The 24,921-nt window shown below is 44.9% G+C and overlaps 2 protein-coding genes across 4 annotated transcripts; one reads left to right on the top strand and one right to left on the bottom strand.

The window, feature by feature from the left end:
* Positions 1-2,327: 2,327 nt before the first annotated feature.
* Positions 2,328-8,015, top strand: LOC106601623 (zinc-binding protein A33). Of its 2 annotated transcripts, none has more exons than XM_045715421.1 (6): positions 2,328-2,681; positions 5,350-5,445; positions 5,601-5,831; positions 5,975-5,997; positions 7,057-7,175; positions 7,329-8,015. In XM_045715421.1, exons 1-6 carry the CDS (start codon positions 2,343-2,345, stop codon positions 7,868-7,870), a joined length of 1,350 nt encoding a protein of 449 aa, XP_045571377.1. In that variant the 5' UTR covers positions 2,328-2,342; the 3' UTR covers positions 7,871-8,015. The 2 variants fall into 2 exon arrangements, with proteins under 2 accessions (XP_045571377.1, XP_045571376.1); XM_045715420.1 differs by lacking the exon at positions 2,328-2,681 and adding an exon at positions 3,554-4,412.
* Positions 8,016-8,692: 677 nt separating this feature from the next.
* Positions 8,693-24,873, bottom strand: LOC106601642 (long-chain fatty acid transport protein 1). 2 transcript variants are annotated; one of them, XM_045715419.1, is made up of 13 exons: positions 24,766-24,873; positions 23,884-24,057; positions 23,285-23,679; positions 16,438-16,605; positions 13,258-13,327; positions 13,017-13,108; positions 12,747-12,856; positions 12,386-12,595; positions 12,043-12,169; positions 11,706-11,843; positions 11,378-11,542; positions 10,560-10,706; positions 8,693-10,415 (listed from the first exon to the last, which is right to left on the bottom strand). In XM_045715419.1, the coding sequence occupies exons 2-13, from the start codon at positions 24,048-24,050 to the stop codon at positions 10,258-10,260; spliced, it is 1,947 nt and encodes a 648-aa protein (XP_045571375.1). In that variant the 5' UTR covers positions 24,051-24,057; positions 24,766-24,873; the 3' UTR covers positions 8,693-10,257. The 2 variants fall into 2 exon arrangements, with proteins under 2 accessions (XP_045571375.1, XP_014049457.2); XM_014193982.2 differs by having other exon boundaries at positions 23,884-24,051; positions 24,396-24,872.
* Positions 24,874-24,921: the final 48 nt, after the last annotated feature.

The following is a 24,921-nucleotide window of genomic DNA, read 5'->3' as shown; positions in this document are numbered from 1 at the left end:
TACTTTTTACCCTTTTTTCTCAACAATTTTTGTGATATACAATTGGTAGTTACAGTCTTGTCCCATTGCTGCAACTCTCGTATGGACTTGGGAGAGGCGAAGGTCGAGAGCCACGCGCCCTCTGAAACACGACCCTGCCAAGCCGCACTGCTTCTTGACACACTGCTTGCTTAACCTGGAAGCCAGCCGCACCAATGTGTCAGAGGAAACACTGGCAACAAGGAGTCGCTAGAGCATGATGGGACAAGGACATCCCGGCCGGCCAAACCCTTCTCTAACTCGGACGATGCTGGGTCAATTGTGCACCCCCTCATGGGTCTCCCTGTCGTGGCCGGCTACGACACAGCCTGGGATCAAACCCGGATCTGTAGTGATGTCTCTAGCACCGCGATGCAGTGCCTTAGACCGCTGCGCCACTCTGGAGGCCCTCAGTTGATTTCAAAATTTTTTCTGAGGTGATAATATTCTTCTCAAAAGGTAGTTAATTATAATCACGAATGATAATAATTTTCCAGTTCAGGTTCTCTTTTGGCACAAATTACAGTGGCTTGCGAAAGTATTCACCCCCCTTGGTATTTTTCCTATTTTGTTGCCTTACAACCTGGAATTAAAATAGATTTTTGGGGGATTTGAATCATTTGATTTACACAACATGCCTACCACTTTGAAGATGCTAAATATATTTTCTTGTGAAACAAACAAGAAATAAGACAAAAAAAACTGAAAACTTGAGCGTGCATAACTATTCACCCCCCCAAGTCAATACTTTGTATAGCCATCTTTTGCAGCAATTACAGCTGCAAGTCTCTTGGGGTAGGTCTCTATAAGCTTGGCACATCAAGCCACTGGGATTTTTGCCAATTCTTCAAGGCAAAACTGTTCCAGCTCCTTCAAGTTGGATGGGTTCCGCTGGTCTACAGGAATCTTTAAGTCATACCACAGATTCTCAATTGGATTGAGGTCTGGGCTTTGACTAGGCCATTCCAAGACATTTAAGTGTTTCCCCATAAACCACTCGAGTGTTGCTTTAGCAGTATGCTTAGGGTCATTGTCCTGCTGGAAGGTGAACCTCCTTCCCAGTCTCAAATCTCTGGAAGACAGAAGCAGGTTTCCTTCAAGAATTTCCCTGTATTTAGCGCCAGCCATCATTCCTTCAATTCTGACCAGTTTCCCAGTCCCTGCCGATGAAAAACATCCCCACAGCATGATGCTGCCACCACCATGCTTCACTTTGGGGATGGTTTTCTCAGGGGGATGAGAGGTGTTGGGTTTGCACCAGACAGAGCGTTTTCCTTGATGGCCAAAAAGCTCAATTTTAGTCTAATCTGACCAGAGTAGCTTCTTCCATATGTTTGGGGAGTCTCCCACATGCCTTTTGGCAAACAACACATGCCTATTTTTTTCTTTAAGCAAAGTCTTTTTTCTGGCCACTCTTCTGTAAAGCCCAGCTCTGTGGAGTGTACGGCTTAAAGTGGTCCTATGGACAGATACTCCAATCTCCACTGTGGAGCTTTGCTTCTCCTTCAGGGTTATCTTTGGTCTCTATGTTGCCTCTCTGATTAATGCCCTCCTTGCCTGATCCGTGAATTTTGGTGGGCGGCCCTCTCTTGGCAGGTTTGTTGTGGTGCCATATTCTTTCCATTTCAAAAAAATTGATTTAGTGGTGCTACGTGGGATGTTCAAAGTTTCTGATATTTTTTTATAACCCAACCCTGATCTGTACTTCTTCACAACTTTGTCCCTGACCTGTTTGGAGAGCTCCTTGGTCTTCATGGTGCCGCTTGCTTGGTGGTGCCCCTTGCTTAGTGGTGTTGCAGACTCTGGGGCCTGTCATAACAGGTGTATATATACACAGATCATGTGACACTTAGATTGCACACAGGTGGACTTTATTTAACAAATTATGTGACTTCTGAAGGTAATTGGTTGCTTCCAGATCTTATTTAGGGGCTTCATAGCAAAGGGGGTGAATACATATGCATGCACCACTTTTCCGTTTTACATTTTTTTAAAACAAGTAATTTTTTTCATTTCTCTTCACCAATTTTGACTATTTTGTGTATGTCCAGTACATGAAATCCAAATACAAATCAATTTAAATGACAGCTTGTAATGCAACAAAATAGGAAAAACGCCAAGGGGGATGAATACTTTTGCAAGGCACTGTAGATATTCACTTGGGCTGCTATTCAATGTCACTATAAAATTCACACTTGATTTACAAAGCTTGGAGTAAAATAAACGTCAGAGGGGCGAAGGCTCACAGGCCAGCGTAACCATATCTGAGCCACTGCGGCCTATTATAGATGCATACCAGAGTCCAGCTCTAGCTCTGTGGGAGAATGGAGGCCAAAGCTTCCACTCTCCTGGAGGATGATGATCTCTCCTGTGCTGTATGTAGAAAGGTCTTCTCTGTTCCCGTGGTTCTCAGCTGTCATACCTGTGGCTGTAGCTTCTGCAATCTCTGTCTGGATGAGTTCTGGGAGCAGCAGGGTTCTGAAATATGTCCTCTGTGCATTATCGACTACCCTGGAGGTCCTCAGAGAACGTGTGAGGAACACAGGGACAAACTGAAGATCTTCTGTGTCACAGACCTACAGCCTATCTGTGATTATCATTGGTCAGTTGACCATAAGGATCACAAAGTGTACCCAATAGCTGAGGCAGTGGTGGACTGCAAGGTAAGCCGCGACAGCAAATCTATTTAGTGTTTAAATCTTTTCCCAGTGCAGGAGTTGATCCTTGTGGGCTAACTCCCACTACCCAAACTATTAGGTTACTATAATAATAGTTTCGGCAACCAGAATGCACATTCAGCTAAATGCCACTAAACTTTAATGACTTCGTCCCCAATAAATAGTCCCTAAGTGTGCCCAAAAGTGTTGCTGTTTTGATGTTCCTCTTCTAAAACCCATGATTCTGATTTGAATGAGAGCGTCAGGCACCAGAAAGCTGGACAGAACAACAAAATGAATACATTAAAGGGATAGTTTACTTTTTTTAAAGTTTGGCTTATTTTCAACTTTCCTAGGGTGTTGTTGTTTCCACCAAACGGTTTTAAAGAGCTTGCTGGTTATTTAGTAACATCCAGAAACAACAACACCCTAGGTTGAAAATTAGCTAAACTTTTTAAAAAGCAATCTATCCTTTTAAGACATTATAGGTCTTACAAATGCATTACAACCACAGCATAATGAATTATACCTGTAGGCTTTGGGTAAAGTGTTACCAACAAATGCAGGTTAGTAATTTACAGTGACTTAAATGGACTTATTTAGGACAAAATAAAAAAAAGAGTAAATTAAGGCCCGTTTGTACAACAATTTAGTATTTTAATACATCTTGGACCCTGGGCTGTTTTTAGGACAGGGATTTGTCAAATGTTAGACCCAGCACTTAGTCAAGGCTAAGTTGGACTGTGGAAAACTTTGCAGGGGTCAGTGGAGGGGTATTTTCTTACCCTCCTCCCTCCCACCTAATACATTCTCTCCATCTATTAATACTCACCATCTTCCCATCTTTTCTTGGTTATTGTGTTTCTTCCCAGACATCCCAGATGGACCGTATCATTCTTATGGAATACGCTGGCCCCACCAGTCTTGTGACTTATTAAATGATCAAATGATTATTGCATCACCCTCATCAAAATGTAATTGGCTGTATAAGGCAGACCCCCTTGCATCATCACTCTGACGTGCCAATCTCCCCCCTTTCCAACAACACTGATCTCAGAACACTGCGTCAATGAAATGGGACTATCACTCGCTCTCTGGTCTTCCTTCAAAGATATCTGGTGGATAGCTGTGATTTATCATGCAGTGGGAGGTGTTTCTTTGCATATCCACTACTCAAGCCGATGGAAGCCCTATGGACATATTCATTTCCTTTAAGCATTAAAGTTTAACTGAGGTAGACCCCAGAGAACCCCGGCAACAGCGGTGGGAGGAGCACAGTAACCTTATCTGACCCTGCTGCTGCGCCAGCCCTGTTTTAAAAACCTGACAGGCAGAATGGCGTCCAGGCACAGCGAAGACAATCTCTCCTGCCCCCTCTGTGGAATTATCTTCAACCAGCCCGTTGTGCTCTCCTGCAGACACAGGTTCTGTAAAACATGCCTTCAAGACAGCTGGAGTACCCAGGATGGTGAGGACGACTGCCACTTCTGCCCTCTATGCTGGAGACGTTCCTCCATGAATGAGATTGTGGTAAACACCATTCTGGAGAAGACCTGCGAGTCCTTCAAGAAGGAGATGAGCAGCAGGAATAACCCTATGGTGTGTAAGGAACACGGAGAGACACTCTCACTCTTCTGTCTGGACGATCTGCAGCCCATCTGTGTTGAGTGCCAGACGTCGGTGGTACACAAGGGGCACAGGCTCTACCCCATTGGGGAAGGTGCACACGACTGTAAGGTAGGCGAGCACAACCTTGGTTGTCTTCACCGTGCCGTCAGTGTCACTGTCACCGAATGTGTCTCTCATCAGCCATACCCTCGCTCTTAACTTTGCTTGTCAGAGGGAAACTAACTTTCATCTGTACGTTCAGTCTCATCTAACCTCCAGCTGCCATCCTTTACCGCCCGCATTGTCAAATAACTTGCACAAAACTTTCACAAGTTGCTAAACCAGCAGCACTTCTTTCATCATGAAAAGGAATATATTACTTTTTTAGTTTTGTTTGACAGTTTTGTTTTGTAAAAACGTGTGTGTTATAGAAACCATCTTTGACACAGTGGGATGGTTAACAGGGGGGTTTGGAAAAGTTGATCATTCTTTTAATAGATTCATATGTTGGGTTGGTCGATGCTTGGGCCCCTGGGAGGAATGAAACCAGATCCCAGGTCTCTCAAGTGTACCCCTCTACATTCCCCTCCTCCCCTGGCCCACCAGCTGTCTTTGACCCTGTTTTAGGAACAAGAAACATTTTAATGTTAGAATTTAATACTCAAAGACAACATCAACAGAGCATGGATCATGAGCTCAGTGTGCCTCAATGCAGAAAACTCAATGTCCAAACTTTCTACATTGCTCTGGCACATTGACTTTCTGAATCTGTGTGTAGTCTTTTGTTTCATCATCGTCTCCACCCTCTCTGTCACTCAGTCACATGATCCAGACTCTATTAATGTTGCCCTGGCATTAGCTAGGTCCAGCTATCAATTGATTTGGATCTTCCAGTCAAGGAGGTATTGGGAACTTTTACACATGCAGCTGAATGCTGTGATGGGGCTGCGATGCAGCGGTACCTGACAGATGAAACCAACACATTGTGCTGTTGACAGCCTGGCTTATGGCCAGCCTGACCCTGTAGTATGTGTTAAAGTGTAAATATCTTGCCATTACATTCCAGGAGGAACTCAAGACTGCATTGACCCCATTGAAGGAGAAGCTGCAGCTGTTCAAGAAGGCTATGGTCGTCTGTGATCAAACGGCAGAGCACATCAAGGTGGGGTATTGTATTTCTAGCACTTTAGAAAGATTTTGATGGTGTCCTATCTGGATCAATACATCTTCTAATGCTCATGGAACACATCATCAGTAATGTAACCTGGGTTCATTGAGTGTTTCAGGTCTTTCATGTCTAAACATGTCTAATTCCAGAACCAGGTTGAGCATACTGAAAGGCAGATAAAGGATGAGTTTGAAACCCTTCACCAGTTCCTGAGAGATGAGGAGGCAGCCAGATTGAATGTTCTGAAGGCAGAGGAGGATCAAAAGAGTCTGCTTCTAAAGGAGAAGATTGAGGAGATGTCCAACGAACTGACATCCCTCTCAAACACCATCAGAACCGTAGAGCAAGAGATGAGGTCTCCGGACATCCCATTCTTACAGGTATACACAGTATGAAGTTAAACCCTACTTACAGTACAAAGGGAATTCCCATAGCAAAATAAAGACTAAAATATAGAAACATAACATGCATGTGGAATATTGTAGCTGTCCATCTAAAAGTGATACATTTACTTGCTTTTCAGAACTACAAGGATATCATCAAGAGGTAAGTAGAGTCAGGAATAGCCATTCGTTTGACCCATGGGTTGATGTCATGAGCTAACAGAGGCAAAATACAAAAATAGACAGAGACCCATACTGCCTCACTATCGTGTGCCCATAATATACTAATGAAAACAGTCATCTAGCTAGTGAATGTGGCAGACACATCTAAGGCTAATGTGTGTTTCCAGATTCAATTATTATCTTTACTTAGGCCTAGAATCAATCAGATAGATCTTTAACCAGCGATAGCCGACACCTGCATTGCTGATGTTTTGGCGGTGTCGAAGGTGTAGCTGTGTTGGAGCTGTCAGAATGGTGAGCAGATGCTCTTGATCATAGTCACACCCCTCCCACTCACGTTGAAAGTTTAAAATGACAAAGTTTAGGCAATATAGAAATAATGACACTCAAATAGAAAATCATAAAACTAAATAATAACAATTTGTATCAGCCTAATTGAGGTGTAGATTACATCTCAAACTCCAGTATTCTAAATTGTAAACAAGGCGTCTCCGTGCAGCCAACAGCAATGTCCACTTTAGGTGTAATGCCAGGAGCCGCTTGTGTATTTGATAGCTCTAACACAGTTCCATCTCCGACATCGCCAAAACAACTGCTATGCGGATGTCGGCTTAAGCGTAACTGATTGAAAAGAGCCTTTAAAGGTAGACTCAGCGATATGACGCAGGTGCACAAAGTAAACAGCATACAATAACTAAGAGCGTTGAAGCGCGAGGGTAAACTTCTTAGCTGTTTTGGTCCCTACCACACTCTAACAGCATGAAGCAAACCCATGCACACATAGATACTCTGTATGACTGTGTGAAAGTCTTGCATCTCGCTCATCGCAATATCTGCGGTGCTGCTCGTGGGCAATGTCATTTCACTGAGTCTACCTTTAAAAAAAACAGATCATCATGTTAAAATGAACTTTACTTTGACACAAAATAGCAATAAATATGATACAATCCATCATACATCAATTTCATGGTAAAAGAAGATATATTTTCGCTGGTATAATAGACAGGATATGAGTCTTCACTGAATGTTGTCATTCCAGAACCTGGCATATGCCGCTGGATCCAAAGATGATTCCTGGAACTCTGATTGATGTGGCAAAGCACCTGGGTTCTGTAAAGTTCAACATCTGGGACAAGATGAAGAGCATCATTCAATATAGTGAGTATTAATCAAATATGAGTCAGTAGAAGTGACTGTACTGTTTCCTCACAGGAAATAAAGTTATTCTATATATTCAATTTAATCTCAGTTCTGCCCTTTCGATCATCTCTGTCATCCATTTGAGGCTCATCTCTTCTCCTCTCTCCCCAGCTCCTGTGACTCTGGACCCCAACACAGCCGCTAGCTGCTTCATCCTGTCTGAGGATCTGACCGTGGTCCAGTGCTGCTCCCAGGTCTTCAAGCTCCCAAACAACCCCGAGAGGTTTGACATCAGCGCTGAGTTACTGGGCTCTGAGGGGTTCTGCTCTGGCCGCCACAGCTGGGAGGTAGAGGTAAAGGCTAACACGTACTGGGTGGTAGGCGTGGCTAGCGAGTCCATCAACAGGAAGGGCAAGCACGTGCTGACGCCAGCCGAGGGCTTCTGGACTATACGCTTCCGCAACGGCGAGCACAAGGCGTGCACGGCACCGTGGGCACCCTTGACCATGATGAGGAAGGAGCCCCAGGTCATCAGGGTGGTGTTGGACATGGACAGGGGCAAGGTGACCTTCTTTGACCCTCGGGAGAGGACACCCCTCTATACGTTTACAGACGTCATCTCACCCCGGGTGTTTCCTTACTTCTGCACGGCCTGTAAGGAACACCCACTGAGACTGCTGCCCGTCCGGCTGTCTGCTGCTGTGGAGCTCTAGAGGGCTCCATGGGGGTTCATTACTAACAAGCAGTGGAGGCTCAGTTACTTACAGATAGATCCAGTTGAGTTTACTACCTAGTCCTAGATGATGGAGGCTGATCACTTGGAAGGGACAGTCTGGAATAAAGCATGTAATGGTCTTATGTTTGTGAGTATTATGTGTCTACTGATGATATACACTGAGTATACCAAACATTAGGAACAACTTCCTAATATTCAGTTGCACCCCTTTTGTGCTCAGAACAGTCTCAATTTGTCAGGGCATGGACTCTACAAAGTGTAGAAAGCATTCCACAGGGATGCTGGCTCATGTTGACTCCAATGCTTCCCACAGCTGTGTCAGGGTGGCTAGATATCCTTTGGGTGATGGATCATTCTTGATATACACAGGAAACTGTTGAGCGTGAAACACCCAGCAGCGTTGAAGTTCTAAACATACTCAAACCGGTGCCACTGGCACCTACGACCATACCCCATTTATCTTGCCCATTCACTCTCTGAATAGCACACATACACAATTGTCACAAGGCATAAAAGTCTTTCTTTAACCCGTCTCCTCCCCTTCATCTACACTGATTGAAGTGGATTTAACAAGTGATACACATAAGGCATCATAGCTTCACCTGGTCAGTCTATGTCATGGAAAAAGTAGGTGTTCCTATTGTTTTGGACAGTCAGCGTACATGTTGACTTGAAAAGTAGCAAGTCTTGAAATAGGTAGACCTGAAACTAGTTAGCAGCCCTAAAAAGGTACAAGTTTGTCCTAGAATGTCAGAGCCCTTATAACTCTGTTCTGAATCACAAAATAAAATAACACTGGTGTCTTTTACAAACCTTTATTTTTGAGTTACACCTAAACAAATGTATGAAAATGGAGAGCTAGATTAATGTTCACAATCAATTCTATCTACAATATTACTCTGAAAAATTGCTTTATTACATAATAATAAGGCAGCCATTATCACTGAAAGATTTTCAAGATATTGTTTAAATAGTGTTCTCTCATATGTATTGGAGTTCCTTAGTCAGGTTAAGCATCAAACCCCAATAGTTCCAGGACACACAGGGCTCCCAGAGGGTTCCCACAGGGTTCCCACAAGGCACAGAATATCAATGTGTGTGAACCTGAGTGGTCAGTCAGTGCATATCATCCATGTTACGTAATCGGGTTTAGTTTTACATTAAAAAAAAATGTAATCTCACAATGGAAACTCCTACGGTTAGATAGTGTTTGGAATACGAGGCTTGTTCAGCTGCAGCATGTTCTATCATACTACCAACACACAGGTAGCAACACTTCATCCAACATGGACACTCAAGTATTGCTAAATACCTGTTCAGTATTTTGTTCTTTACATGGTGGCACACTACTATTACAAGGTTGGGAGCAAATAGCCTGGAACACAATCTTCTTCAAGAGACTGGTCTCTCAACGACTGTGGTATATTCAGTCCCGGCTCTCATCTCTTTTACACTCTCATTGTAACAAACAGACAAATGCTGTCATTGTAACAGAAGTCCTGGTTTCAAGTGAAAACTTGCTCTACTCTATGTGCATTGTAGTGTTGAAGGCTTGAACGTTTTCATTTAGCTAAACTAAGAAACACAAATGAAGAAGTAAAAAGGGGGAAAAAGCCCTCATCCAAGCTTGTCCTTGGATATTATTGATACAGTGTTAAAGCATGGTTTTGTAACAGTACTAAGGTTTCCCTATTGATTGATCAGTAGCCCTTCGGTCCCCAGATCTAGACTAGGGAGCTGGTGTAGGGAGAAACACTGATACATGGAGACTTCAGCAATAACACTACTTAAAGCCTGCAGGTGTAATGCTTTATAATGTGTTCTAAGCACAGATGAGCCTTTATAATAAGGCTTATACTATGTTATTTTTCACAACATATGAAAATATCAACTGACAAAAAATTGCCGGATGTTTAGACAGGATCATTATGAGTTGATAAGACATGATAAGGGGTCATGCATGCTTATGACAAGTCTTACACTGCATTATAACGGCATGATAAGGCTTTTCCACTCCAGCATATCACAGTCTCCAGTATCTGACACCTTGACGGTCACTTTCCTAAAGCCGGGTGTGCACTACATGACTTTCACAATCCTAACATGGCTGAGCCTCTCGCACTAAACGACCATCTTTCCTGTAGTATTTTGTTGTCTTGCCAACGTAGTGGTGCCACACTAAACCATGTGGCACAGACAGGGGTCACACACACTACAACATTCCTCACTTGGTCGTGAGGATTGTCCATACATACGTGTCTCGCGAAAACAGTTATGTGATTAGATTTAACGTAGCTATAACAAGCTGTGGCTCAAAGCAGCCTGATAAACGTGTTGTGTAAACCCAGCTTAAAGTAGTCCATCTCATAGAGCCATTCTACCCTCCACTATAGCACTGTGTAGCTCCTCATTCACAGCCTCATAACGCCCTGCTCTGGAGTTCAAAAAGTAGATCTGGTCGGTTGATAAGCGTGGATCGTATCCCTCCCTCTGCAACCGGGTCTTCTGGATTTTAAAGGTACCTAGGAGGAAAACAAAGAAAATAGGTCATTAATATATTTGATTATTTCTTGGAATGAGCATTAGATGCTTCATGCAAGGCCTTATAAAAAATACAATTGATCAATATTTCACATTAGAATTAGCCTTGTGTCCAGTCCACTCACCTGTGGTGTCTACTTGTGGGGAGATGCGTAGGAACACGGGGCGGGCGTAAGGAGGCAGGGCCTGTTGGACCCCTCGCAGGAACGCGTCACAGTCAAATGTCCCTGTTGGGTCTGCGATGGCAGCCATCCCTGCCTTCCCTTCCACATCTACGGAGAGACAAACATACACATCAGGCTTTTCACAACACCATGCTGCAAAGGGCCAAAGACAAGTCTTCCTAATCACCCTGTTGACTGGTCGATTTTTACATTTATTTAACAGGGACAATGCTGTCAAATCAACATTTAAAAAGGCCCAATTCAGCTGTTTTTACATCAATATCAAATCATTTCTGGGTAACAATTAAGTACAATAGTGATATTTTTCCATTAAAATTAAAAAAAATTAAAATAGTTTTTTTGCTAAAGAAAAGCTATTTCTCAAGCAAGAATTTTGCCTGGGAGTGGTTTGAGTGGATAGGAGACAACTGAAAACTAGCTGTTACTGGCAGAAAGGTTTGGAACTCTTATTGGCCGATTAACTAGAATTACCACCTGGTGATGTCCCCAGGCAAGCCGAAACTCCACTCAGGCAAAACCTGCTGATTAGAAGTTCCTGTGTAGATTATATTTTCAACCAGCAACTATCAGGAAATAGCACTGGTCAATTTTGTTAACACTTTTACAGAGTTTGTTTCATCAGCTGTACAATGATACAAAACACAGGGAAAACAGAATTTTGACTGCAATGGGCCTTTAAGTGGAGAGTAACTCCTGGTTTCACCTCCTGTCACTATCATACATGTAACATGGTGCACATAATGTGAACTTCATTTCACCTGGTACAGCTACCCCATACACAGCCACATCGGCCTGGCCCAGCAGACCACTCAGTGTTCCCTCCACCTCGGTGGTGGAGACGTTCTCTCCTCTCCAGCGGAACGTGTCCCCACTGCGGTCCCGGAAGTACATGTAGCCCAGCTCATCCATCACCAACACATCCCCTGGGAGGAGGTAGAGAGAGGTGAGTTGATTACACATTACATTGTGGTAAAGATAATGAAAAGATAAGGACGGATATAAAAGCATTAATTCCAAGTATGATAATCGAAGTAAACATTAAATCCATAATTATTGTTTAATCACACTAAGGGCCTATGGGTTTACCTGACAGATATGCCGAGTCATTTTTCTTGAAGACGTTGTTGGCGATCTTCTTCCTGGTGGCGTCCTGGTTGGCGTAGCCATCAAACCTCCGTAGCGGGTCCTGTTGGTTGATCCTTCCCACCAGCAGCCCTGGCTCCCCTGAAGAGAGGAGTCGTACATGGAGAGGTCAATCTATCCAAGTGTAGTTATGAATCCCTTTTTACATAAATTTTTCACAACATGCTTTACAGTTACCCAGGTTAACATTCACACACAGAGTTGGTTTTGTAAAAGTCCTATATTTATCGATATCGTGTCTAAAAATGTAGATTTTTGATATCGGTGCCCATTTACTTACCAGGACGGCAGGGCACACACAGGCCGTGCCTGTCCCTCACCAGCTCAGTGGTCTCCTCATCCACTTTCATGAGGCGGATTGGGTACACATTGGGCAGGATGCGGCTGTTGAACCCACAAGCTCCCACCTTGTCAGTGGAGAAGACATAAAAAGTATTTGATACCACAGGAAGATCCTTTTATGTAATTAAGAAATAATAATGGCCCAAGAATAGATCCTTGAGGTACACCACATTGTATTGCGGCTCTATAAAAGTCGCAGTCTTCAGCAAAAAATATATTGCTCTCTATTATTTACATAATTGTTGATTGAGGCAGTTAACAACATTGCCCATGACCCCTACCTTGCCGTCCATGTTGGCGATGCTACAGTTGCATTCGGTGGCTCCGTAGAACTCCCCAACCTGTGCCACCCCAAAGCGCTCAGTGAAGGCCTCCCAGACACTAGGGCGCAGCCCATTCCCCACCGCCAGGCGAACCCGGTGACCCTTCTCAGATGGCCGCACCGGCTGGGACAGCAGGTAGCGACAGATCTCCCCTATGTACTGCACCACCTAGTGGACGGATGGGGAACAGCGTAGACATCAGATTTAAATTCAATGCGGGTTTCAATCAAAACGCTTATAGCTGTACATCGACCACCCAAGAGTCAGGATGTTCTTCCTATGCTCATAGAAAAGGATACATAAGCTTTTTTCTACTTACAGTGCAGTTGTGCTTGATGCAATCTTCCCAGAAGCGACTGGCTGAGAATTTCTTCTTCACCACCACAGTGAGTCCATTGATGAGACACTGGCCTACACCCATGATGTTACCTGTACAGGAGAGGAACATTGGACAGCCAGTGAGGGTGACAGGTTGAGGAGGAGAATCAGGACCACACTGTCAGACCAAACCAAATGACTCCTGAAAGACAGTGGAAGGTGGTGGGACAGAAGCAAAAGATGGAGAGACGAATGAAGAGAAGACACACACCTGCAGAGTGGTAGAGGGGAAGGCAGTCATAGATGATGTCATCCTGGCGCATGCGGAAAGCATGGTATCCAAAAGCAGCGATACGGTAATACCTGAAGATAGAACAATACAAAAAGGATTCAATAATCAAAAACATGAATGCAGTGGGTGCTAAGCTATAGCATTGGGAATCATCATACGCAGAAACACTAGACAAGTGTATCGCTGCTGGATATTAGGATGCTGAGACTGAGAGACTCACCGACTGTGCACCACTATGGCAGCTTTAGGGAGTCCTGTGGTGCCTGAGGTGTATATATAGAACAGACGATCTGTTGAGGTTGGTGGTTGTGGGGGAGGATGGAGAGAGGAGAGAGAGAGGAAAGGGTGAAGAGAGGGACGGGGGAAGGATAAAAGGAAGGGAGCGAAGGATGGAGAGAGGAAGGGAAGGTTAAATAACATGACTGAAACAACACATTCTATTTACAACAGTGAGACTGACAATCACAACCAGAGAGACAAGTGGTAACTGGTACCCACGCAAACCAAGATGCGGACACCCACTCACACTGTCCTCACACCACATCTAAACGAGAGCACAGAGACCCCAGATAGCCCATTTAGCAAAACCCCTGCATCTCCATAACTCTGGGATGGCCAGTTCACTGACTGGGCTGCCCACTGATACGCCTGAGATTGACTAAGAAATACCCAAGAGAAAGTTTCCCAAACCTCTCCTTGAGTACTCCCAGCCTGTTCCACGTATTCAATTAATTCCCATTCTAGTACACCTGATAAAAATAAATAAATATATACAGTTGAAGTCAGAAGTTTACATACACTTAGGTTGGAGTCATTTAAACTCATTTTTCAACCACTCCACAAATTTCTTGTTAACAAACTATAGTTTTGGCAAGTCGGTTAGGACATCTACTTTGTGCATGACACAAGTAATTTTCCCAACAATTGTTTACAGACAGATTATTTCACTGCATCACAATTTCAGTGGGTCAGAAGTTTGCATACACTAAAATTGACTGTGCCTTTAAACAGCTTGGCAAATTCCAGAAAATGTCATGGCTTCAGAAGCTTCTGATAGGCTAATTGACATCATTTGAGTCAATTGGAGGTGTACCTGTGGATGTATTTCAAGGCCTACCTTCAAACTCAGTGCCCCTTTGCTTGACATCATGGGAAAATCTAAAGAAATCAGCCAAGACATCAGAATGTGTTTTGTAAACCTCCACCCACAAGTCTGGTTCATCCTTGGGAGCAATTTCCAAACACCTGAAGGTACCACGTTCATCTGTACAAACAATAGTACACAAGTATAAACACCATGGGACCACGCAGCCGTCATACCGCTCAGGAAAAAGACGCGTTCTGTCTCCTACAGATGAACGTACTTTGGTGCGAAAAGTGCAAATCAATCCCAGAACAACAAAGGATCTTGTGAAGATGCTGGAGGAAACAGGTACAAAAGTATCTATATCCACAGTAAAACGAGTCCTATATCGGCATAACCTGAAAGGCCGCTCAGCAAGGAAGAAGCCACTGCTCCAAAACCGCCATAAAAAAGCCAGACTACAGTTTGCAACTACACATGGGGACAGAAATGGTACTTTTTGGAGAAATGTCCTCTGGTCTAATGAAACAAAAATAGAACTGTTTGGCCATAATGACCATCTTTATGTTTGGAGGAAAAAGCGGGAGGCTTGCAAGCTGAAGAACACCATCCCAATCGTGAAGCACGGGGGTGGCAGCATCATGTTGTGGGGGTACTTTGCTGCAGGAGGGACTGGTACACTTCACAAAATAGATGGCATCATGCGGTACGAAAATTATGTGGATATATTGAAGCAACATCTCAAGACATCAGTCAGGAATTTAAAGCTTGGTCGCAAATGGGTCTTCCAAATGGACAATGACCCCAAGCATACTTCCAAAGTTGTGGCAAAATAGCTGAAGAACATCAAGTCAAGAACATCAAGTCAAGGTATTGAAGTTGACATCACAAAGCCCAGAGCTCAATCCTATAGAAAATATGTGGGCAGAACTGAAAAAGCATGTGCGAGCAAGGAGTCCTACAAACTTGACTCAGTTACACCAGCTCTGTCAGGAGAAATGGGACAAAATTCACCCAACTTAATGTGGGAAGCTTGTGGAAGGCTACCCGAAACATTTGACCCAAGTTAAACAATTTAAAGGCAATGCTAAGAAATACTAATTGAGTGCATGTAAACTTCTGACCCACTGGGAATGTGATGAAAGAAATAAAAGCTGAAATAAAAATCATTCTCTCTACTATTATTCTGACATTTCACATTCTTAAAATGAAGTGGTGATCCTAACTGACCTAAGACAGGGAATTTTTACTAGGATTAAATGTTCGGAATTGTGAAAAACTGAGTTTAAATGCATTTGACTAAGGTGTATGTCAACTTCCGACCTCAACTGTACATGTAACCTTTGTTCTTAACCGACTTGCCTAGTTAAATAAATTCTTATTTACAATGATGGCCTAACCCCCATACCCTCCCCTAACCCGGACGACACTGGGCCAATTGTGCGCTGCCCTATGGGACTCCCGATCACGGCCCTGGGAACGAACCAGGGTCTGCAGTAACGCCTCTAGCACTGTAATGCAGCGCCTTAGACCGCTGTGCCACTCAGGAGGCCTGATACATCTAATCAAGGGCTTGATGATTAGTTGACAGGTTAAATCAGGTATGCTAGTACTGGAATAAATAAAATACATGGAATTGGCTGAGGGTATGTGAGGAGAAGTTAATTTGCCCTGGAGATAAGTTCATACTAACAACACATGATTTACTCAAAGCTCAGCTGACACCTGGAGCTGTCAATCAAAGCCACATCTGCCCTAGATTGAATCTGTGACACGGATACCAAAAAATAACCAGGACTGAGTAGAATACAAAATCACCAGGAAATTGGGATGGATCAATCATCTTAGGGAAAGAGCTTCCAATTTAGTCTTGGTAATTACAGCTCTTTGTCTGAGTGAGACAGTGAGTGACAAGGAAAAGTGACTGAACTATTTTATTTCACTTGAAAAAGTGAGGATGACAGTGGAATATTCATGTGGAAAACACTCCATGCATACAGATCAATTTTTTTTCATGTGGGCTCATTTTACCCGTCAGCTCTGACCTACTAAGCTGTCAATGTGAGATGGGTATTAGCAGATAGTTGTGGACTCCAGCTAAACTGTTTTACATATGGCGAGATACATTTTATCTTGTTGGAGACGGCCAGAGATCGTGAGGTATATGTTACCTTGGCAGCAAGAGAGCATAGTAGTGTGTAGTATTATGATGTTATACACAATATTACATTCTGAAATGCTTCAAAATAAGTGTCCAGCCACAGGTTATAGGAGACTGGATGAACAATAAGATGTGAGGGGAAGGAGGACACTCACCATTGAAGCTCTTGGGTGGGATGCAGGGAGGAGGGGGCAGTGTAGCGGCCAAAGCCAGGATATAGTCCAGATTCTGGGCAGCCAGGGAGGCCAGACAGTCTACACTGAGCTCTCCTGTACAAAACCGCACCATCGACGGGCTCAGGGATGAGCTCACCTCCAACATGGCTGAGGAAACAAAGAAAGAGAGGAGGGAGAGAGATAGGAGTGCGAGAAATAGAGGCAGAGATATGAGGCAGAGAGAAAGGGGGAGAAAGAAAGAAGGGAGAGAGATGACGGGAGAGAGATGGAGGGATAGAATAGGAATAGAAGAGGGATAGGGAGAGTACAGGGATAGAGGAGGGAGAGAGATAGAAGAGGGAGAGGGATGGGAGAGGTATAGAGGAGGAATAGAAGAGGGAGAGGGATAGAAGAGTTGAGGGATAGAAGACGGAGAGAAGACGGAGAGGGATAGAAGACGGAGAGTAGAGGAGTGAGCCACAGGATATTTCAGAAGGGGACTTTCACTGGGAGAGTGAATACAGAATTGAAAGGTAGTTATCGATTAACTACCTTGTCAAGGGAAGAGACAAATCATAATTACAAGAAAGATAACGCACTGATGCATTATGCATAGAATGTTGACAATAAAAGTGCAACAAAACAAATGAGCAGACAAAACATCACTGTTGACCCACCCAGACAGAATCAACTGACAGAACTCTGAGATGGAATATTGGAACAGACCATCAGAAAAAAATTGTTGGAACGCTTTATAATGATAGTTAGATGTCTGAAATAAGCAGACGTAAGACTGTTGCCAGACAGTTGACCCACCCAGATGTACAGAGACAGAATTCTGAGATGGAATATTGCAACAGGCCATCAGAACATTGGAAATTATCTTTGGAATGCTTGCAAGAAGAAGCCTGCATTGACTGATTTAGGACCAGTTTTGCCTTTTAAATCATAATGAATAAGAGGAGTGACCCGATCCTTGATCAGCACTCGTACTCTGAGACGCTTTGTGAATACAGACCCCAAACCCCACATTTCCCCATCTCTGAATCCCACCTACCACTAGAGGTCGACCGATTAATCGGAATGGCCCATTAATTAGGGCTGATTTCCAGTTTTCATAACAATCGGTTATCGGTATTTTTGGACACCGATTAGCCGATGTTTTTCCTTTCCATTTTTTTCATTTTTTTACTCCTTTATTTAACTAGGCAAGTCAGTTAAGAACACATTCTTATTTTCAATGATGGCCTAGGAACGGTGGGTTAACTGCCTTGTTCAGGGGCAGAACGACAGATTTTTACCTTGTCAGCTTGGGGATTCAATCTTGCAACCTTACGGTTAACTAGTCCAACGCTCTAACCACCTGCTTTACATTGCACTCCATGAGGAGCCTGCCTGTTATGCGAATGCCGTAAGAAGCCAAGGTAAGTTGCTAGCTAGTATTAAACTTATCTTATAAAAAACAATCAATCAATCATAATCGCAAGTTAACTACACATGGTTGATGATATTACTAGTTTATCTAGCCTGTCCTGCGCTGCATATAATCGATGCGGTGCGCATTCGCGGAAAAGGACTGTCATTGCTCCAACGTGTACCTAACCATAAACAATGTCTTTCTTAAAATCAATACACAAGCATATATTTTTAAACCTGCATATTTAGCTAAAAGAAATCCAGAGTCAGGGTATATGCAACAGTTTGGGCCGCCTGGCTCGTTGCGAACTAATTTGCCAGAATTTTATGTAATTATGACATAACATTGAAGGTTGTGCAATGTAACAGGAATATTTAGACTTAGGGATGCCACCCGTTAGATAAAATACGGAACGGTTCCGTATTTCACTGAAAGAAAAAACTTTTTGTTTTCGAGATGATAGTTTCCGGATTCCACCATATTAAATGACCCAAGGCTCGTATTTCTGTGTGTTTATTATATTATAATTAAGTCTATGATTTGATAGAGCAGTCTGACTGAGCAGTGGTAGGCACCAGCAGGCTCGTAAGCAGTCGCACCACGCTTCGCTCCACAGGTAATATTCCACTTCGCTACATTACAACGGCTTGATTTGTTTGATCTGAGCAATTCTTCTTAGCTAGCTACATAGCCGTCTTTGTATCAAAGATAATTGTGTAGTTTAGAGTAACTGAGTAATTATCGAGGCTAGCTATCTTCGTCCTCCTAACGTAGTCAACACTGCTAGCTGCTAGCTAGCTAGTCATCACTGTTAGCTAGCCAACTTCTACCGACTAACAGTACCGCAGAAACTATTACATTACAATGCAACGACTTGATTAGTGTGGTGTTAGTGTTAGTTAGCCAGCTACATAGTTGTCTGTGCTGTCTCTGTATCTAAGATAATTGTGTAGCTTGAGTTTGAGTATTATCGAGGTGTGCTAGCCAGCCGCGACGCGGCGCCAGACTTACTCAACACACCTAGTCATCATTAACCCACTGCCAGATAGCCATCCGTTACCGACTAGCAGCGCTGTAGTTACTAATACTTCACAACGGAACGATTTGACTAGTGCAGTGTTACCTAGCGAGCTACCTAGTTGTCTTTGTCATAGCTTGATAATTGTTAATTGATAATTGTTAGCTAGCCAGCCATCGAGGTTAGCTAGCCAGCTATTTCCGTCCCCCGCGACGCCATTTTTCCTAACCTAGCCAACTATTACCGACGAGCAGCATTGTTGAAACTAAATACACTACAAGGAACGTCTTGATTAGTGTTATGTTAGCTAGCTACAAAGTTGCTTTGTATCATGACAAGGTGTAGTACTGAAACTACCGAGGTTACCTAGCCAGCTACACGTTCAAAGTCAACAACGCAGCCACTGCTAGCTAGCCTACTCCACCAGCCAGCAGTACTGTATCATTTTAGTCAATAACATTTTTGCAACGTAAGCTTAACTTCCTGAACATTCGAGACGTGTAGTCCACTTGTCACTCCAATCTCATTTGCATTAGCGTAGCCTCTTCTGTAGCTTGTCTACTATGTGTCCGCCTATCCCTGTTCTCTCTCCTCTGCACAGGCCATACAAACGCTCCACACCGCGTGGCCGCTGCCGCTCTAACCTGGTGGTCCCAGCGCGCACGACCCACGTGGAGTTCCAGGTCTCCGGCAGCCTCTGGAACTGCCGGTCTGCGGCCAACAAGGCTGAGTTCATCTCAGCCTATGCTACCCTCCAGTCCCTAGACTTCCTGGCGCTGACGGAAACATGGATCACCACAGATAACACTGCTACTCCTACTGCTCTCTCCTCGTCTGACTACGTGTTCTCGCATACCCCTAGAGTATCGAGCCAGCGGGGTGGTGGCACTGGAATCCTCATCTCTCCCAAGTGGACATTCTCTCTTTCTCCCCTGACCCATCTGTCTATCTCCTCATTTGAATTCCATGCTGTCACAGTTACCAGCCCTTTCAAGCTTAACATCCTTATCATTTATCGCCCTCCAGGTTCCCTTGGAGAGTTCATCAATGAGCTTGACGCCTTGATAAGTTCCTTTCCTGAGGATGGCTCACCTCTCACAGTTCTGGGTGACTTTAACCTCCCCACGTCTACCTTCGACTCATTCCTCTCTGCCTCCTTCTTTCCACTCCTCTCCTCTTTCGACCTCACCCTCTCACCTTCCCCCCTACTCACAAGGCAGGCAATACGCTTGACCTCATCTTTACTAGATGCTGTTCTTCCACTAATCTCATTGCAACTCCCCTCCAAGTCTCCGACCACTACCTTGTATCCTTTTCCCTCTCGCTCTCATCCAACACTTCTCACTCTCCCCCTACTCGGATGGTATTGCGCCGTCCCAACCTTCGCTCTCTCTCTCCCGCTACTCTCTCCTCTTCCATCCTATCATCTCTTCCCTCTGCTCAAACCTTCTCCAACCTATCTCCCGATTCTGCCTCCTCAACCCTCCTCTCCTCCCTCTCTGCATCCTTTGATTTCCTCTGTCCCCTATCCTCCAGGCCGGCTCGGTCCTCCCCTCCTGCTCCGTGGCTCGACGACTCACTGCGAGCTCACAGAACAGGGCTCCGGGCAGCCGAGCGGAAATGGAGGAAAACTCGCCTCCCCTGCGGACCTGGCATCCTTTCACTCCCTCCTCTCTACATTTTCCTCTTCTGTCTCTGCTGCTAAAGCCACCTTCTACCACTCTAAACTCCAAGCATCTGCCTCTAACCCTAGGAAGCTCTTTGCTACCTTCTCCTCCCTCCTTAATCCTCCTCCCCCTCCCCCCCTCCTCCCTCTCTGCGGATGACTTCGTCAACCATTTTGAAAAGAAGGTTGACGACATCCGATCCTCGTTTGCTAAGTCAAACGACACTGCTGGTCCTGCTCACACTGCCCTACCCTGTGCTTTGACCTCTTTCTCCCCTCTCTCTCCAGATGAACTCTCGCGTCTTGTGACGGCCGGCCGCCCAACAACCTGCCCACTTGACCCTATCCCCTCCTCTCTTCTCCAGACCATTTCCGGAGACCTTCTCCCCTACCTCACCTCGCTCATCAACGCATCCTTGACCGCTGGCTACGTCCCTTCCGTCTTCAAGAGAGCGAGAGTTGCACCCCTTCTGAAAAAAACCTACACTCGATCCCTCCGATGTCAACAACTACAGGCCAGTATCCCTTCTTTCCTTTCTCTCCAAAACTCTTGAACGCGCCGTGCTTGGCCAGCTCTCTTGCTATCTCTCTCAGAATGACCTTCTTGATCCTAATCAGTCAGGTTTCAAGACTGGGCATTCAACTGAGACTGCTCTTCTCTGTGTCACGGAGGCTCTCCGCACTGCTAAAGCTAACTCTCTCTCCTCTGCTCTCATCCTTCTAGACCTATCTGCTGCCTTTGATACCGTGAACCATCAGATCCTCCTCTCCACCCTCTCCGAGCTGGGCATCTCCGGCACCGCGCACGCTTGGATTGCGTCCTACCTGACAGGTCGCTCCTACCAGGTGGCGTGGCGAGAATCTGTCTCCGCACCACGTGCTCTCACCACTGGTGTCCCCCAGGGCTCTGTTCTTGGCCCACTCCTATTCTCGCTATACACCAAGTCACTTGGCTCTGTCATATCCTCACATGGTCTCTCATATCATTGCTATGCAGACGACACACAATTAATCTTCTCCTTTCCCCCTTCTGACAACCAGGTGGCGAATCGCATCTCTGCATGTCTGGCAGACATATCAGTGTGGATGACGGATCACCACCTCAAGCTGAACCTCGGCAAGACGGAGCTGCTCTTCCTCCCGGGGAAGGACTGCCCGTTCCATGATCTCGCCATCACGGTTGACAACTCCCTTGTGTCCTCCTCCCAGAGTGCTAAGAGCCTTGGCGTGACCCTGGACAACACCCTGTCGTTCTCCACCAACATCAAGGCGGTGACCCGATCCTGTAGGTTCATGCTCTACAACATTCGCAGAGTACGACCCTGCCTCACACAGGAAGCGGCGCAGGTCCTAATCCAGGCACTTGTCATCTCCCGTCTGGATTACTGCAACTCGCTGTTGGCTGGGCTCCCTGCCTGTGCCATTAAACCCCTACAACTCATCCAGAACGCCGCAGCCCGTCTGGTGTTCAACCTTCCCAAGTTCTCTCACGTCACCCCGCTCCTCCGCTCTCTCCACTGGCTTCCAGTCGAAGCTCGCATCCGCTACAAGACCATGGTGCTTGCCTACGGAGCTGTGAGGGGAACGGCACCTCCGTACCTTCAGGCTCTGATCAGGCCCTACACCCAAACAAGGGCACTCCGTTCATCCACCTCTGGCCTGCTCGCCTCCCTACCTCTGAGGAAGCACAGTTCCCGCTCAGCCCAGTCAAAACTGTTCGCTGCTCTGGCACCCCAATGGTGGAACAAGCTCCCTCACGACGCCAGGACAGCGGAGTCAATCACCACCTTCCGGAGACACCTGAAACCCCACCTCTTCAAGGAATACCTGGGATAGGATAAAGTAATCCTTCTAACCCCCCCCTTAAAAGATTTAGATGCACTATTGTAAAGTGGTTGTTCCACTGGATATTATAGGTGAATGCACCAATTTGTAAGTCGCTCTGGATAAGAGCGTCTGCTAAATGACTAAAATGTAAATGTAAAATGTAAGCATTCATTCAAACAGCACTTTCGTGCGTTTTGCCAGCAGCTCTTCGCAATGCTTCAAGCATTGCGCTGTTTATGACTTCAAGCCTGTCAACTCCCAAGATTAGGCTGGTGTAACCGATGTGAAATGGCTAGCTAGTTAGCCGGGTGCGCACTAATAGCATTTCAAACGTCACTCGCTCTGAGACTTGGAGTAGTTGTTCCCCTTGCTCTGCATGGGTAACGCTGCTTCGAGGGTGGCTGTTGTCGATGTGTTCCTGGTTCGAGCCCAGGTAGGAGCGAGGAGAGGGACGGAAGCTATACTGTTACACTGGCAATACTAAAGTTCCTATAATAACATCCAATAGTCAAAGGTATATGAAATACAAATCGTATAGAGAGAAATAGCCCTATAATTCCTATAACCTAAAACATCTTACCTGGGAATATTGAAGACTCATGTTAAAAGGAACCACCAGCTTTCATATGTTCTCATGTTCTGAGCAAGGCACTTAAACGTTAGCTTTCTTACATGGCACATATTGCACTTTTTTCTCCAACACTTTGTTTTTGCATTATTTAAACCAAATTGAACATGTTTCATTATTTATTTGAGGCTAAATTGATTTTATTGATGTATTATATTAAGTTAAAATAAGTGTTCATTCAGTATTGTTGTAATTGTCATTATTACAAATAAAAAAATAAAAAATGTTTTTTGGTCCTCCAATAAATCGGTATCGGCGTTGAAAAATCATAGTCGGTCGACCTCTACCTACCACCAGCCAGCTCGGCTCCGAACACGATCCCTCTGGACGCAGACACTCCAACACAGTGCAGGAGAGCGTCCCTCTGCAGGTTGAAGTTGATGAGTGCTGCCTCCACCCCCACCTTGGCCAGGCCCAGCCAGAGGGCCACCTGCAAGGGCCGGCTCTCCATGAAGAGGGCCACCACATCCCCCGGGGCCCAGCCCTGGGCCAGAGCCCATTGGGCCACAGCGTTAGACAGAAGGTCCAGCTGGGTGAAGGTCCACGTCTCTCCTGTGGCATCGTAGATGAGGGCGGGTTTATTTGGGTGCTGCTTCACTGTCTGGGCAAAGATGGAGGGGATATTGGAGTTGCGTCGTAGGTGGTGCCACAAGGCTATCTTGACTCGTAACAACACATAAAGGCCACTGGAAGGAGTACAGAGAGGGAGATTAGGGAGAGAATGTTACTATTTTACCATTACCTATAGTGATGATGACTAACTAGTAAAAGTTACATTTCCTGAAGAAAATGTGTGTGCCTGCTTCAGCAGTCTAAATGTGTTTATTTTTTATGGTAGTAGAAGTTGACGCAAGCACACTACATATTCTTAACAAATTAAAGGCACTCACTTTAGGTCTCTTTTGGCAGTACGGACTACGATGTAGAGGTACTTCCAACCACCTGTGCCCAGAAAGACCCCGAAGCCTGCTGCTAAGCTCCAGGACCAGGGGACCCCGAAGAGACGCAGCAGACCCAGCGATCCCAGAGACAAAGAGGCACTCGCTGCATTGCGCATCCTAGCAGTGGAGGAGAGGAGTTTCAAAGGGTTATAAGGATAGAGGGTGTGCAACACGTGGCAGTGGAGGACAGAGAGCTAAGAGTGCTTTAGGACCAGTCTCTCTTATTAAAATGACTAACTTGACTGTAAATGAATACCTAACTTGACTAATTTCAACAGTGAAAATGTAAATATGTGTAATGAATTAAAATTAAATGCGAGGTAGCCTCGACCTGATAGGATTACATACTGTATAGTTGGTGTTTGAACCGTGATTTATTTGTTTTAGGCAGGCTAGTTCAAGTGCACCGTGCAAATCATATAATACAGCGTTGCCTACAGAGCGTAGGCCTAGTCTCTTACCTAAGATCATACACGATCCGACGACGAACTATTTGAGAGCGATGTCCCTAACCTTTAACCTAGTAACCGAGTATTCTACAATACGTTCAATAGCGCTTTAGCCACTACCAAGCTTGTACACAAATTAGAATCGCCACCACACGCTGTTGAGTTCGTTGCAAGGATAACATTTATCATTTGAAATATTGCTACATTAATACGTATCTAAATGTTACAACAGTTTGACAGTTTAACTGTCACCGCACCAAATTGCTATCAGAACAACGCCTGTCATGTAACAATGCATCAAATACATAGCCTACGCGCTCTAAAGAATTCCGAAACAGATTCACTAAATGATGGAATGACTAGACAGTTAATGGATACTTATCTATTTGCAGTAGCCGAAATATAAGAAGCCCAGTACTATGTACTCCATATTGAATGTTATTGCATTGCGACGATCACCAACAGCACCGCCCTAATAGTATCGTCCTTTCTCTGTGAACTCAGCCATTTGCTCCTCATCGAATTACCGACTCAATCC

The sequence above is a fragment of the Salmo salar genome, chromosome ssa03 (genome assembly GCF_905237065.1).
Source record: "Salmo salar chromosome ssa03, Ssal_v3.1, whole genome shotgun sequence".
Classification (NCBI taxonomy): Eukaryota; Metazoa; Chordata; class Actinopteri; order Salmoniformes; family Salmonidae; genus Salmo; species Salmo salar.
Note: the sequence above shows the minus strand (reverse complement) of the source record. Positions and strands in the feature narration are given on the sequence as shown.